This window comes from Centropristis striata, chromosome 19, assembly GCF_030273125.1.
Source record: "Centropristis striata isolate RG_2023a ecotype Rhode Island chromosome 19, C.striata_1.0, whole genome shotgun sequence".
Lineage (NCBI taxonomy): Eukaryota > Metazoa > Chordata > Actinopteri > Perciformes > Serranidae > Centropristis > Centropristis striata.
Genome location: NC_081535.1, coordinates 26874415 through 26889304, shown reverse-complemented (window position 1 = coordinate 26889304; position 14890 = coordinate 26874415). Strand labels below are relative to the sequence as shown.

The 14890-nt window shown below is 38.3% G+C and overlaps 1 protein-coding gene across 1 annotated transcript in view; it reads right to left on the bottom strand.

Annotated features, from left to right (window-relative positions):
- Nucleotides 1-14890, bottom strand: part of atp8b1 (ATPase phospholipid transporting 8B1) — a 42226-nt gene continuing 27336 nt past the window's right edge. Inside the window, exons 14-30 of the mRNA XM_059357920.1 lie at nucleotides 13342-13465; nucleotides 12444-12487; nucleotides 11327-11486; nucleotides 10366-10554; nucleotides 9380-9492; nucleotides 9080-9244; nucleotides 8739-8850; nucleotides 7838-7913; nucleotides 6527-6659; nucleotides 6317-6445; nucleotides 6075-6231; nucleotides 5742-5965; nucleotides 5394-5477; nucleotides 4851-5096; nucleotides 3614-3752; nucleotides 2717-2847; nucleotides 1-1707 (exon numbers count right to left, since the gene is read on the bottom strand). Coding sequence (XP_059213903.1) covers nucleotides 1474-1707; nucleotides 2717-2847; nucleotides 3614-3752; nucleotides 4851-5096; nucleotides 5394-5477; nucleotides 5742-5965; nucleotides 6075-6231; nucleotides 6317-6445; nucleotides 6527-6659; nucleotides 7838-7913; nucleotides 8739-8850; nucleotides 9080-9244; nucleotides 9380-9492; nucleotides 10366-10554; nucleotides 11327-11486; nucleotides 12444-12487; nucleotides 13342-13465 — 2460 coding nt within the window. The 3' untranslated portion in view covers nucleotides 1-1473. The remainder of the gene's footprint in view (nucleotides 1708-2716; nucleotides 2848-3613; nucleotides 3753-4850; nucleotides 5097-5393; nucleotides 5478-5741; nucleotides 5966-6074; nucleotides 6232-6316; nucleotides 6446-6526; nucleotides 6660-7837; nucleotides 7914-8738; nucleotides 8851-9079; nucleotides 9245-9379; nucleotides 9493-10365; nucleotides 10555-11326; nucleotides 11487-12443; nucleotides 12488-13341; nucleotides 13466-14890) is intronic.

Sequence of the window (14890 nt, the reverse complement as noted above, 5' to 3'; positions counted from 1 at the left end):
TCAGATTGCTAAATGTGCCCTTGGCTTTTATTAACAACCACATGATAAAATACCATCATATGACAGAGCAAACTGTTGCTGGTACCATCAACAGCAGTCCACATCTACTGCCTCCATTCATTCAGTAATAAAAAGACATCATCTGCGTACAGTAACACTAACATGAAGGCGGTAGAGTAACAGTCAGAACAGGAATGTGTCAGTTTTGGCTTAGCAGATGTCCTATATCTGATTATATAGGACTGGAGAAAGACATTCTTTGGGTTCGTTGTAAACAACCAGTGACACGCAAAAATCCTTGTTGACTTAAGGAACATGCAATTTTAAAAAAATAGAAAAGAACAAACTTCTAAGACAAATGAAGATAAAGCTAGTCACCCTTGCTGTGTTTCTTTCCCCATGAGAAGTAAGGAGCATTTGAATTCAAACACTGTTGTTGAAGGAAGACGAACTGGAGCTCCTTGCAGGTTCCCTACACTGTTTACAGCACCTGAACTGAATAAAAGAACAACAGGTGAGTTATAGAACAAATTATATTAGGATTCAGGTAGAAAAAGGTATTTAAAAGGCTGAAACAGTTGACGTCCATCTAACTCTTAACTACAACATCCATCTATAAGGACACTTGGGACATTTGATACAGCAGAGGACACTATTTACAACTTATTTTTTAAATTAAGACACTTTATAACATCTGACCACCTTGCATAACCTGGCATGATAACAGCGCACCATTATTTATGATAAAACATTAAAAGAGGATACCTTAACATGTTTAGCTCTGGCCCATCATGTTTAGCTTCAGGACATTGTTTTAATGTGAAGGGAAAACTTTGGATTTGCATCTCAACGGACAGAAATTAATTTGGAGATGCAGTCTGATATCGTGTAGATAAGGGACAAATTGACTGAAATATATAATTTTACATTTTAATAAAACACTAACATATCAAGTGCTGCGCAGATATCGCGCTAAAACTGTGAATGTCAAAAAACAAACAAAAAAAAAAGCATATTAAATAACGTTACAGCTCCACATCCAGTGGAGAGCAGGGACAAACAGACTAAAAATAAAGCTTTTATTTTAAAAATCCTGAGTTAGACAACATTGTCAGCCACACAGTCGCTGTATGACCTGAAACCCCGGTAACCGCGGTCATCTCTTCGGTGAGCTTTTTTTTAATTTGCTTTTTGACAGAGTCTGCGTAGAGGAGGGACTGCAGGCAGTGGAGTCATTCAGTAGCACTTCATTCAACCTTCTGCTGAACTTTTATGAGCACTTTTCTTTTATCTCTCTCCGAGGGACTTGAATACCCCAAAAGAAGATGTCCTTTTAAATCCGACCGGGCGGTCTGATGTTAACAATTTCAGCAGCAACTCCACATATAAAGGTGAACCAAGCGCTCCTTGAACTTTCCCAAATATTTACACCCCCACTGGCTGCAGTTTTGCTCCGTCTCAAGCTCAGCCCCGTCAGATGTTTTCAGCCTCTCTCTGAGGAACCTCCCTGATGCTCTCCTGGGTTCTATCGCGTCCTGTCGGGCGCCGCCGGATGCTCCGCCCCGACGCGATGAGGTCGGCGTAGCCACGGGAATGAGAGAAGGCATAGGCGGAACGGCGGGATCGCCGACCGCGCTGGAATGCTGACGGCTTTTTCTTCTCTTCCTCTTCTAGCTCCATCTCGTACCTCTTCCGGTTTCTCTGGATCTGGGGGATGATGGGCAAAAAGCAGTTAACATCAGAGAAACAGTCCTGTGTGGTAAAAAAGGAGCTACAGGGTAAGTCATAAAGATGGGGAAAAATTGATACAGTATAGTATCGCAATATTTTGGGTGGCAATATTATATCGATTCATGGCTGCCAAGTATCCATATTTAGCTTTCCGACGCCGCGTCAGTATTTTTGCCGTTTTTCAGAGGCTGGGCGGGCTCACTTTTAGGAATATACTGGTGATAGATAGATACTATAGAGATGAAAGTAGAAGATCTAAGGAGTCTATAGGCACCATGTGGTCAGGATATCCGACCACAAAGTTCGGCTTTTTTTTAATGATTCATTCCAAAAAATTCAGAGCAGTGAAGCTTAAATTTTTTTTGAAAGTTTGATAAAATGCTGCAGTTGTTGTCCAGTTCAGTTTGACTGAATACTTTGTTGGTCAGTCTGTGGGTTTGACTCTCACTGTGGAGAAATAAAAAGACTGAAGTGAGATGAATAGACTGAGAATTTTCTCTTATTGGACAAAACTATTCTTGATTGAATTTCATTTTGTGGACACAAAATGCAGTTAAACAGTTAAATCACAATATATTGTATGGCAATACTCACCATATCGCAAAATGCTTAAAATCGCAATAATATTGTATATTACTGAAATAGAACTATTTTGTTTTTATACAGAAACCCTGAGCGGCAAGTGAGGTATTCTAGTGATCCATCCCTCTTCCTTCACCAGTTAGAGGTTATAATAAAAGGTTTTGTCAGCATTTTCTGTCTAAGTTCCTTAAAAAAATGTCCGTGTATTAGCAAGTCCTTCAGTGTGAACTTGCCTTTTTTGGTTCAAAATTAGTTGTACACATACATATTTAGATCATTATTATTCTGATTCTTTGTATTAAGTATATAGAAATGTGTTCGGTTTAATCTTAAGAAGCCACAGCTACAATTTCCTGATGATTGTTCCTGATATTGGTGATTACTGCACTCCCACAGGTCTCACCTTATCTCCTACAGAGGGCCAGATGCTTTTATAGAGGAACTGGATGCAGATGACGGGCAGCAGGCTGATGCCCACCGTCAGGATGATGGTTAACCACAGGTAGGGCTGACGCAGAGCGTTTGATGCTGCACCTAAAAACACAAAATATGCACAATATTAGAGAAGTAAAGAGGACGGGGTTTAATGCTCCAGCTGCAGACTAGGGCTGGGCGATATATATCAATATAAAAAATATATCGATATATTTGTTAATGCGATATGGAATTAGACCATATCACATATATTGATATAGTTCAAATATTTTTTCTTTTATATTTATTTCAGAAAAAGATTGGCCAATTTTATTTCATAGGCTATTTTTATTTAAGATATTTTTTTATTTCAATGTGCACTTTATGGAGCTTTGATTTTTTTTTAAAGGTACTCCTGTTATACAGTATTTAGGTTCACTTAACTAAACGTTTTTTTTTAAAAACTACTTGTGACATGTCATATTTGGCTTTGACTGAACATTTGCTCTCACTTTGCGATAAAAGTATTTGGATATAAATCATATATCGATATTCAGCCTAAATATATAGGGATATGACTTTTGGTCCATATCGCCCAGCCCTACTGCAGACTATCTGCACATATGTCAGTGGAGAAATCCAGGCCTGCTATGCTTAGTTGGGGATGCTGAACTGTAATATATGTTGCTAAATCTCTCCCTTGAACAGTGGTTGTCCAATTGTCCAGGGAACTCTTGGGTTTCTCAGATTTTTCTAAAAAAGGAAACATTCAGATGCCATGCAGGACTAATAAGCTACTCTGTGCAGTTTCTGAAGCAACTCAGTGTTTTGGAGTAGAGACTCTGCAGCCAGACAAGCTGCAAAACTGCATCACACTGCTACTTACCGGTGAAGGTGAATGTTGAGGGGAAGATGACGTGGATCCCGGCGCTGTGGATGTCAAACATGATGCCAAAGTAGATGGCTATGCTGCCCAAAACTGCAAAGCAGTTAACGAAGGTCCAGTAGGAGGTATCCAGAGAGATCTGCCAAATGAGAGGGGAAGTTGGTAACAAAGGTCATTTGCATACAAAAAATATTTTACATTCACATTTTCTGAACCTCCTCCAAATTTTCTCCCTTATATTTCTCCTCGAGTAGCTTTAAGGTTGAAATAATCCTATTATTCCACAATTAAAGCCTCATATGAACTCTGGATTTCCGATTCAGTGCTCAAATAATCATTCAGAACATAAATTCACCAAAATCACACAACTTATCAAAACCAGAAACTGTAAAAAATAAAAAAATATCATTGGATTTTCCGATTTCTGACGATTCTTGAAGGTCTCCTTCAGGAAAAATAACCTAATCTAAGCTTAAATAGCAAAAGAAAAACTTAGCTAAAAAATTAAATTCTGTAAAAACGTAATACTACATTCCTTAGTGTAACTGGGAAGCCATGAAAGCCATGAATGACTTTGCTGAGGACAACAGTCCCTTAACAAGAATTCAGTGAAACTTGGACTAAACTGCAGCCTGTTTACACAGAGCACAGAGGAGAGGACAAGAAAAAGTTGGAAGGTTGTTGAAATGTAAATAGCCCCCATTTTTTTCTAATATTGCTAACACCTGTCTGCAAAGTTGTATAGTATAGGTATAATAAATTGGCAAAGAAATTCCACTTTTTTTCGTCTTTTAGTATTAGTAACTAAGGAATCCACAGGCTCCACTTACTATATTGTTGCCATTTAGCAACATACTTAATTTATTGAAAAGATTGCATAATAAACACAGGTCCTGAATTGTCTGATAATCTTTAAGTAGTTTAGTATGATGCAAATGCTGCAGAAATAAAAATAGTGAATGAATCTTTGCAGATTGAGGAGTCGTCCTTCAGGTGACCCCGAGATCATGAATGTTAAGTGACCTCATCCAAGTACATGACTGGTTAAAGCAATGTCCCACAGCGTGTAACTTTATTTTCAAATATCAGTATGTTGCAAAGAAAAGCTTTGTTACCATGGCAACACCATGCTGTAGTGGGCCTAATTGTAGCTGGATGCTAAGGTTAGCATATCATCATTTAATAGGTTAGACAGGGCTGCTAAAACCCTGTCACTCTGAAACTAAACACAACTAACCTGTAGGTTGACTGTGAAAATGAGTGATGAGGCGGTGACGACCGCGAAGGACTGGTAGTCGGAGGGGGCTTCTCCATCCTGCCCCATGGTCTGCAGGAAGGCTCCATAGGGGATGAAGAAGATGATGAGAGAAACGAAGATGCCATGGAACAAGCTGATGAAGAAGTTCCTGTAGTTGAACATTGTTCCCTGCTGGCCCGGCAGGTAGAGTTTGGGGAACTTTAGGCTCAGTTTGTCATTAACGTCCTGCAAGGGGAAGGAGCAGGAGGAAACAGTTAATAAAGTTTTGCATTAATTCTGTTTTTCCCCAAACTAATCCTTACACAACTACCTTCGTCTCCGCTAATATGTTATACATTAACCTGAAATATTCAAACTGAACTAACTGCTTTGCTCTGAATTTACAGAATTACCAGAACTAAAATTTTGATATTTTGGGTAGAGCTCTAAGCTGAAAATATAAAAATGCAAAACCAATAATATACCTGCAAATGACCTTTTCTGTGAACAATGCTTTGTGTCTACAACAAAGTCAGTTTTTACCTGGTCAAGAAGTCCAACTAGGAGAACAGGTAAGCTGCTGTAACACAGATTGTAGAGCGTGATGAACCAGTCTTCATAGGTGACCTGCAAACAGGGACAAAATGAACCTCCGGACATGGCTTTAATTGTGATGCAAGGCCAGCTGTGACTGGTTGATATGTAATCTGTCATGCCTCACAGCCAAGTGACACAAGAATTGGTGGGGTGGAGTATGCAAGTATTCCAATCGGATTAAGGCAATCATTTGTTTTTTGGTGTCATGTAAATGTACTGACTTTTATGTTGCCACACCTGGATTCTGTAGAGAAATTAGATACTGTTTAGAACAAATGGTGTCATGCTGCTGACCTGTGAAGAGTATCCACTGAAGAAGGAGTACCAGAAGTGAACCAGCGTGAAGGCGAAGTTTTTAAAGAAGAAGAACCGTAGGAACTTGCACATTCGGATGTAGGACCAGCGTCCGTGCACCAGCAGGAGGCGCTCCAGGTAACGGAACTGGGCGAAGGCGTAGTCGCTGGACATGACGGCCTGCATCCCCTCCTGACCGCTGATCCCAACACCGATGTCTGCAGCTGGAGGGACAAGGGGCATAGGGACAGATTACAGTGGAGTCACTGGAATGTGTTACATGCAGAAGACGGTTGGTCCTTTAACACGAGCACAGCTCATTCCTGTCCTTACTCTTGATCATGTTGACGTCGTTGGCTCCGTCTCCGATGGACAGCGTCACCGCTTTCTTGTACTTCTTCACCAGACTGACCACGTTCGCCTTCTGCTTCGGTGTGACGCGACAGCAGATGACCGCCTCGCACTCACAGGCCATGTCCACAAAGTCAATCTGTACAGACGTTACACCATGTAAACCATCAAGTATTACACTGTCCATGAGTCACTTCATCATAAATCACTTCTCTTAGCTGTACCTGTCTCCTCTCCTTTTCCCAATCGTCCATGGGCTGTCCGTCCTGAGGGCTGGTGGGAGTCGACCGCTTTCCCAGACGACGCAGGCGTAGACGTCGGCGCTTCTTCTTCTTCTCGTACAAAATCTCATTCTGAGAAAACAAAAACAAAGTATTAGCACAAATGAAAATGAATGACTTGTTATCATTATAAGCGTCCTGAATGGAACTCACCAGCCATCCTCCGGTGATGATTAGAGCGTTTTTGCCTGGTGTAGTAAAGAAAGGCTCCGCAGGTTTCTTTTTGCCTCGACGTATAACTGGAGGCTCGTTTCTCCTCTTGGCCTGACGAATGCTCAGCTTCTCACTGCAGACACAGGGTCAACAGACAAAGGTTGAGGTCCAAAAGTGCTCTATAGTTTTGCCTAGGAAAGGTGAGTGAAGTGACCCAGAAGTGGCAGCCATAAGAGCTGGTCAAACTCCTTCAATTCTAAAGAAAAAGGTGCATTTCTGTCTATGTGATAGTCTGGCCATACTCTCCCCATTCCAACTGCTTTCAGTATGCAGGAGCTAGGTGGGAGTACTTGTTTGACAGACAAACTCCTTCAGCCAGTCAGTATACTAAAATGTGACACTTTCAGTAGTTATTACTTTTAGAGACAGTTCTAATGAGTTTTTGTTTGCTTCTGTCCAGTTTGAATGAACTGAGTTTTACACAAAGGTGGAAAAAAGTATTTAGATCTCTCACTTCAGTGAAAGTAATAATACCACACTGTGAAATTACTCTACAAGTGAAAGTCCTGCATTCAAAACTTACTGAAGTAAAAGTACAAAAGTATCAGCATCAAAATGTACTGAAAGTATCAAAAGTTTAAGTACTTGTTATGCAGAATGGACCAATTTAGACTGTTTTATATATTCTACATATGTTATCAGATTATATGTAATGATGCTTTTATGTAAGCAGTGTTTTAATGTTGTAAAGACAGGGCTCATTTTAAAATATGTAATATAGGCCTACTGTTATGAGGTTTAAAATGTCTAATCACTTTAAATGTTTCATGTTTTTCATGTTAAATCTCGACATGGAAAGGAACTCAACTTGTCAGCAAAATGTAGTGGAGTAGAAGTATAAAGTTACATAAAATGGAAATACTGAAGTAAAGTAAAAATACCTTAAAAACTGTACTTAAGTACAGTACTTGAGTTAATGTACTTAGTTAAATTCCACCACCATTTTTACAATGAGTTAACACGGTAACTACACGAGTCCGTCTTTGTTCGCGGAAAGAGACAAACTGGAATTCAGAGGGTGTACGGTTGTATTTAGGTGGGAGAATATTTGATGAGCTTATTTTCTTTATTTGTTAGACTAAAAAGTGAGCTATTGTAAGGTAGGCAAGATGCCACTGCCGTGCAATGTGTACACAATAGGGAATTAATTGCTATAGTGGACAACAAATAACATCAACTCTGATTGGACATCCACATAAAAAGTGCTACATTTGACCTTAAAGGGCTTTTAAAGACATTATTTAGACTCACTTGACGTCTTCTCCATAGTGGATCTGCATGTCGTCTGTCAAAAGTGAACAAGAAAATCCAATGTTCTCTGCCGTTTCTGGGAAGAGAATAAAACATGTTAAAATGAAGAGGAAAAAAAAAACATGGCACAACATTTTTAACACCAACATTCCAATTTGTCCCAGAACCACCATGACGCAACTTTGTTGGCGATCGGAGACAGATCATTCATAGAAGTTGGTCTTTTTAATATTTAGTAATAAGCAAGAATGAATCGCTTACAGAGGAGCTCAAGTTCGCGGTCATCTATTAGGAACATTATTCATTTTGAGATGTTTGGCATAGGGCTGGGCAATATATCGATATAAAAAACATATCGATGTTTGTAAATGTGATATGGAATTAGACCATATCGCATATATCGATAAAATTCAAATATTTTTTCTTTATTTATATACAAATGCTGCCCTTACTAGGGTTTGTCATATTTAGTTCTTTTGAAATGTTCCTTATTCTTTTTTCATATAAATATATTTATTTCAGAAAAAGAGCAGCCTGCTTTATTTCATAAGCTATTTTTATTTGAGATATTTTCTTTTATTTTAATGTGCACTTTATGGAGCTTTGATTTAAAAAAAACTTTCTCCTGTTATACGGAAATTATGATCACTTAAATAAACTGTTTCAATAAAACTACTTGTGACATGTCATATTTGGCTTTGACTTTTGCTCTCACTTTGCGATAAAAATATCAGGATATATATTGTATATCGAGCCTAAATATATTGGGATATGACTTTTGGTCCATATCGCCCAGCCCTAGTTTGGCATCAGTTTAGTTTTATGTATAATGTCAAAAAGACGCAGGTTCATTCATAAATCTTAACACATTACAATGTTACAGGCCAACTAACGATGGTACCTTTCTTATCTCCAGTCAGGACCCAGATCTTGATTTCGGCTTTGGCCAGCTTGGCGATGGTCTCTGGCACTCCTTCCTGCAATTTGTCCTCAATGGCGGTCGCCCCAATCAGCTGAACAGACAGACACATCTGGTTAAGTCTGACAGAACTTTCAGTGAAGAATCAAGGTTAACACATGTTACTGGCTTTTCTGCTGTTTAGGGTGGAAAGTTAAAGGCAAACATGATTCCACTGAAAATCCGCTAGTCCAAAACAGATCAAATACATTTAAATTACAAGTCTCATTAATCATGGAAGTTGATTTATTCGTTACACTGAAGTCAAGTTGTGTTCCGCTCACCATCAGGTTGCCCTCAATCTGCTCGTAAACCCGGTCAAGAGCAGCGTCCCTGTCCACCATGGTCACCTGGGCCTCTTTGTGTATCCTGGACCAGGCTTCATACTCTGCTGTGGTGATGTCTTTGTAACACAAGCAGAGTGTCCGCAGGGTGGCGTTGGCAAAAATCTGAAGCACAGAACACAAAATGTTTCCTTCCATAGAAACATGAGAAAGCGATACGCATACCAAAGCTGTGCCAAGGCCAAGTACACAGCAGTCAAGTACAACAGTGTAAATGAGAATAAAGTCATGCAAACTTACATCCAGAGCTGTCTGAGTAGTTTCTTTGTGTCTGGAGTTGGGGGAAAGTCTCTCGTAGATGACAGTGTCGGCTCCTTTGCAGTAGAGACGAATACGGCCGTCAGGAAACTTCACTGAAAGACAGAAAAGACAGTAGGACAGAGGGTCACAGGTGGGACAGTCATTTTTTTGAGCCTTTAATCTTGGCTATGAACTCTTAAGTCAAGTCCCAGGTTAAGACCAGTCCTAAATTGTGTTTTCTTAAAATCGTCACTATTGTATGCTTGCTGTTGCACACTGCCAAACACACCTTTCCGTTCTGCTCAGTCAATGTGATTGGCTACTTTTGGATTTCAAGTATCGATATTAGCGTTTATTTAGCGTCAGTATTTTCCGGAGGCCATAGCAAGCTAACTTTTAGGACACTTTTAACAGTTCAGTTGAGTTTGACTGAATACTTTGTTGGTCAGTCTGTGGATTTGACTCTCATTGTGGAGAAATAAAAAGACTGAAGGGAGACGAATAGGCTGAGAATTTTCTCTTATTGGACAAAACAATTCTTGATTGAATTGAATTTTGTGGACACAAAATGCAGTTATCTCATCTCATCACAATACTCACCATATCGCAAAATGCTTAAAATCGCAATAATATCGTATCGTGACTCAAGTATCAGGATAAAATCGTATCGTGGGGCCGATACGCTGATTCACACCTCTACTATAGCTCTTAGCATTAAGCCTGTTAGCTCCTTCTAAAACATGAAAATATTAATAGGAATAATAGCATGTTTTTAGATTTTTTCATGAAATGTTTTATAGATTAAGTTCTTGTGTGGATAAACTGCTGCTTCTTTGCAGTAGGCATGTAAAAATTTGGTTCAAATTTGGGAAGTCTGTACAGAATGTCGTTGCTTATATTTCTGTTATTATAACAACTGTACTACTACATAAGCAGAAATGACATGTGTTTGTATGTGCAATAGTACTGTATGTGTGCACTCGTACAGATGATAGACATGCGCTTGCGGTCGGAGTTGAAGTCCAGCAGCGCCAACATCTCGTAGGTGGCCTCCCGATCCATCTCCCTGATGGTGATGGTGTCCTGCGTACGAGACAGAAAGACGTAGCCGAAGTTCCTGGCTGCTGTCACCAGGGCGCCTTCATCAGGAGACGCCGCCTGGTACACCAGTTCACCTGACAGAAATAAATGCATACATGAGAAGGTGTCCAAAACATTACCTGCCATTTGCTCTTCTACAGCACATGTTTTGCAGTGTTTTCATTTGATTCAATGATAATGTCTAAAATACTGCTTAATGCAGCAACTTCATGGATAAGTCCTCTTAGGGGCATGTAGGAGTTGATTGACCGGTACTGCAGTTGTGGAAGAAGTATTCAGATCCTTTATTTAAGTAAAAGTACTAATACCACACTGTGAAATGACTCCACTACAAGTAAAAGTCCTGCATTCTTATTCATTAAGTAAAAAGTACAAAAGTATCAGCATAAAAATGTACTTAAAGTATCAAAAGTGAAATGACTTGTTATGCAGAATGGACCCACTCAGACTGTTCTATACATTCCAAATATGTTATTGGATTAATTGCATTGATTCATTTATGTAAGCTGCGTTTTAATTTTGTAGAGACAGGGCTCATTTTAATGATTTAATATACTGTTGGGTTTAAAATGTATAATAACTTTTATATTATCAGGTTTTTCATGTAAAATCTCTGAAAGTAACTAAAGCTGTCAGCTAAATGTAGTGGAGTAAAAAGTGTGATATTTGCCTCAAAATGTAGTGAAGTAGAAGTATAAAGTTACATAAAATTGAAATACTCAAAATACCTCAAAACTGTACTTAAGTACAGTACTTGAGTGAATGTATTTAGTTACTCTCCACTACTCAGGTACTGTGCAGTTTACTCATCACACCCTTTGCCTAAACTGGACCTTTAGGACCTACCGTCTTCATGCTCCTCAACCATGACAGTGTGGCAGAGGGAGAGCAGTTTGAAGAACTCATTAGCGTCTTTATCCTTCCCAGATCGAACACAGGCCACCAGGGAATTATCCATGAACTGGAACTTTTTGTCAGCCTGCCGGTTCCAGCTCCAGTCCACCGGCTAATGGGAAAAAAACAGGAAAAATGGTTTGGAAAAACTACAGTAGAAACAGTGGTTTAGCCTTATCCGCACTTGAACTGGGAAATTAAGCATTGCAAGAAATTATATAATGTGCAGATAAAGTTTAATTTAAATTCAGATTTATAATAGGTTAATTATTTATAGAGTTTAATTTCAATGTATGTATAGTGTATGTCCAATGTATGTTTGAATGCTGCTTCTGGATGCTTGAATTTCCTTCAGGATAAATAAAGTATCTATCTATCGTTCTGTCTGTCACTAAACATTCAGTTGTGTTTCACAGTAAACTGATTAAAATAAAACTCCATTTTGTTGTGGATTTCTCTATCTTTTTTTTTTTCAACTTCTCTTTATTGTTTTTGTTTTTTCTTTCATTCACATACAAAAATAAAGAAGATGCATGTTAATTTTTGCCTCAAATCAACACGAAAGAACAGAATGATAGTTGAAAAATAAAATTAAATAAAAACCTAGGTGGAGTCTAGGTCTAGTGGAGTTTGTTTTGTTGATCCTGTGCTGCTATGTTGGCTCAAAAAGTCCTGTAAAACAACTGTAATTTCAATAAAGCCCTTAAATAAAGCTATATATGTGTGTGTATATATAGATTAAAATACATATTGTATTTGTTGTATATATCCCACATGAATTGCAAAAATGCCATTAAATAATTGTGAAACAGCAGAAGTTTAATTTGAGATAAAATCATCTGTTTTAGTATTGCAAAGTTTATGTATCTTAATTTGTCTTTTTTTTCAGTTGCTGAAAAAATTGCCTTGTTGAGCAATACCAATTCAAAATTTGGGGTCAAAATGTCACTTTTTTATAGGTTTAGAAGCATATACAATAGAATGTGTTCAAGTCATATTTTATTCTAAAAATGAAACATGATGAATTGTAAACAATATTTCACATAGATATATATTCTGTATATTTTACCCTTCCTCGGTCCAGCACCACTCCCTCAGCGGTAGTCGGTTCACCTGGGAAAGAAGAGCACAAACCTGGATTGACTAATCTGCACATGTTTAATAAAGGGTCCAGCAAGTCATGGCAGTTGAAACACAAAGAACACATACACATGGACAGTGGTAAAAATTGTTAGTTTTTGTCCCCTACTGATTTAAAGTACATGTCTTTTCATACCTGCCCTAACAAACATACATTTGCTCCCTATTACGCCTCATTTTTTCTCTCCTTTGTGAAGCCCTTTGTGACCGTATCATGGACTGTAACACACTAAAGCCACCTGCACACTTTTAAATCTGTTACCCAACAATCTGTTTGCTCTGCTCTTATCTAAATCCAACTTCTCCCTGCAGCAGTGAACTGGTTCCCCCACAGGGAACATTAAAGGCTCATTTTTCATCTTTCTGATTACACAATGCTGTCAACTGGTTCAGGCAGAGACGATAGAGATCCTTTAGTTTCTGCATGCATCCTCCTGGCTGTATGTGAAAAAAAATTCTTATAAAATATGATTATAAAGCTAATGTTTTGCTATCCTTAAAACAGCTTCCATTGCGATAAATGTGCAGTAGGTGTCACACTTTCCTTTCTTTTTCCTCTTTACCTCCACATTGACCTTTTCCTGGTTCCTTTCAATTTTTCCTCCCTTCCTCATTATTTCACTAACCTGAGAGGGTGAATTCCCTCAGGAAAGTCCAGAATTAGAGTTTAAATAGCTCTAAGTAGGAGCCTAATACTGCCAGGGTTAGAGTCTCAGTTCCCACTGGCTTACATATCTGCATTAAGGTCTGTTTGGGGTAACAAAACCACAAAAAGTTTAGTATTAAGATCCAATTTTATGTTTGAGTGAAATAAAGCAGATCAGTACCGTAGCTGCGTCCAGCGATGGTGCACTTCTTGAACGCCATGACGTTCTGTGTGAGAGTTCCCGTCTTGTCAGAGAAGATGTACTCGATCTGACCGAGCTGCTCGTTCAGGGTGGTGGTTCGAGCCTGCACGGGGGCAACAGGTGATTTTATGAAAAGTGCAAAATGACTCATAGGCAGAGAAATCCATGCTGATCTTCTTGGTTGTTCTGACACATGGAGGTCAGTACTTGGATTCCTGGCCTCCAACTGTCTACATGTCAAAGTATCCTGGGTGAGAAACTGAAGCCTTGCATGCTGCCGGCCCTGAGGAGCTGGTCCTTGCATGCTAGCCGAGGCCACCTATGTATGAATGTTTGTGTGTGTGAATTGGTGAATGCTGGCAGTTGAGCACAGTTTGAAGAAATAATCCCAATTCAAGGTCCATTGACCAGCCTTAACTGTAACTTTACTGACGAAGACAGTAAGATGCATTAAAAAGATATCTTTATCTCTATCTTTGGGTTTATCTGTTAAATTGTAATTTTAACCCTCCTGTTATGTTGCAGGTCAAATTGACCCATTTTTAAAGATTAAAAGTCTAAAAAAAAAAAAAAAACGTTAAAAGTATTTACTCATAAAAACTTTTTAAATCAAAGTCATGTAAAACCATTGTATTTTATATGTAAGTCTTTCCAATGTCCATAAAAAAGTTTTAACATGCATTTTTTATGAAAAATGAGTGAATTATCCTCATTGAACCATGATCTGTGAGAGGGAAAGGACACCATTGCACTAAATATTGATTGAAATGGTTAGTATTGGAGTTGACGATGAAATATAAACAATGTTTATTTGGGATTTTTTAGTTTCTGACACTTCAGGATAATTTAACATGCCCGGGGTTAAAATGCCCCATGAACATAACTGCAATTCCTGAGAAATGGACATAACAGGAGGGTTAAGAAGGATATCCAGTATTTTTATTATTAATGTGGGCTGTGAAATAAAAAACACAGGAACATGAGCTTTTAAGAGGTTCAGATGTGTGATGGTTTACTGTGTTGTCTATTTACCTAAGTGAGTGGGAAGTACATTCGATACTTCCTGGTTTTTGCAGGCTTTCAAAACTAAAACGTGCCCACTCACAAACTGTGGGCTTCTCAGTTTCAGGAAAAACGTACCAATGTAAAAGAAGATCTATGATATATGTAATAATATGTGTCATTATATGGTACCAGTCACAGGACACACCTTCTCATTCAATGTTTCATTTCAATTCAATTTATTTTCATTATTTTCAACATTGTAGATTTATTCTGAAAATATCAAAATTCTATCCACCTTTTGCTTTCATTTGTGGAATTTCTTGCCTTCTTAATTTGTTTGCGACCATCAAAGCAAAAGGTTAAAGGTTACTTTTAAAGAATCTAAAATCTAAAACATATTATGGTTTGTTAAACCCTTTTTTGTTCACTACTTAATTCCATATGTGTTTAGTTATAATTCTGTTTTCTATATATTAATCTACAATGTAGAATATTTAAAAAATATATTTGGAATCATTAATAG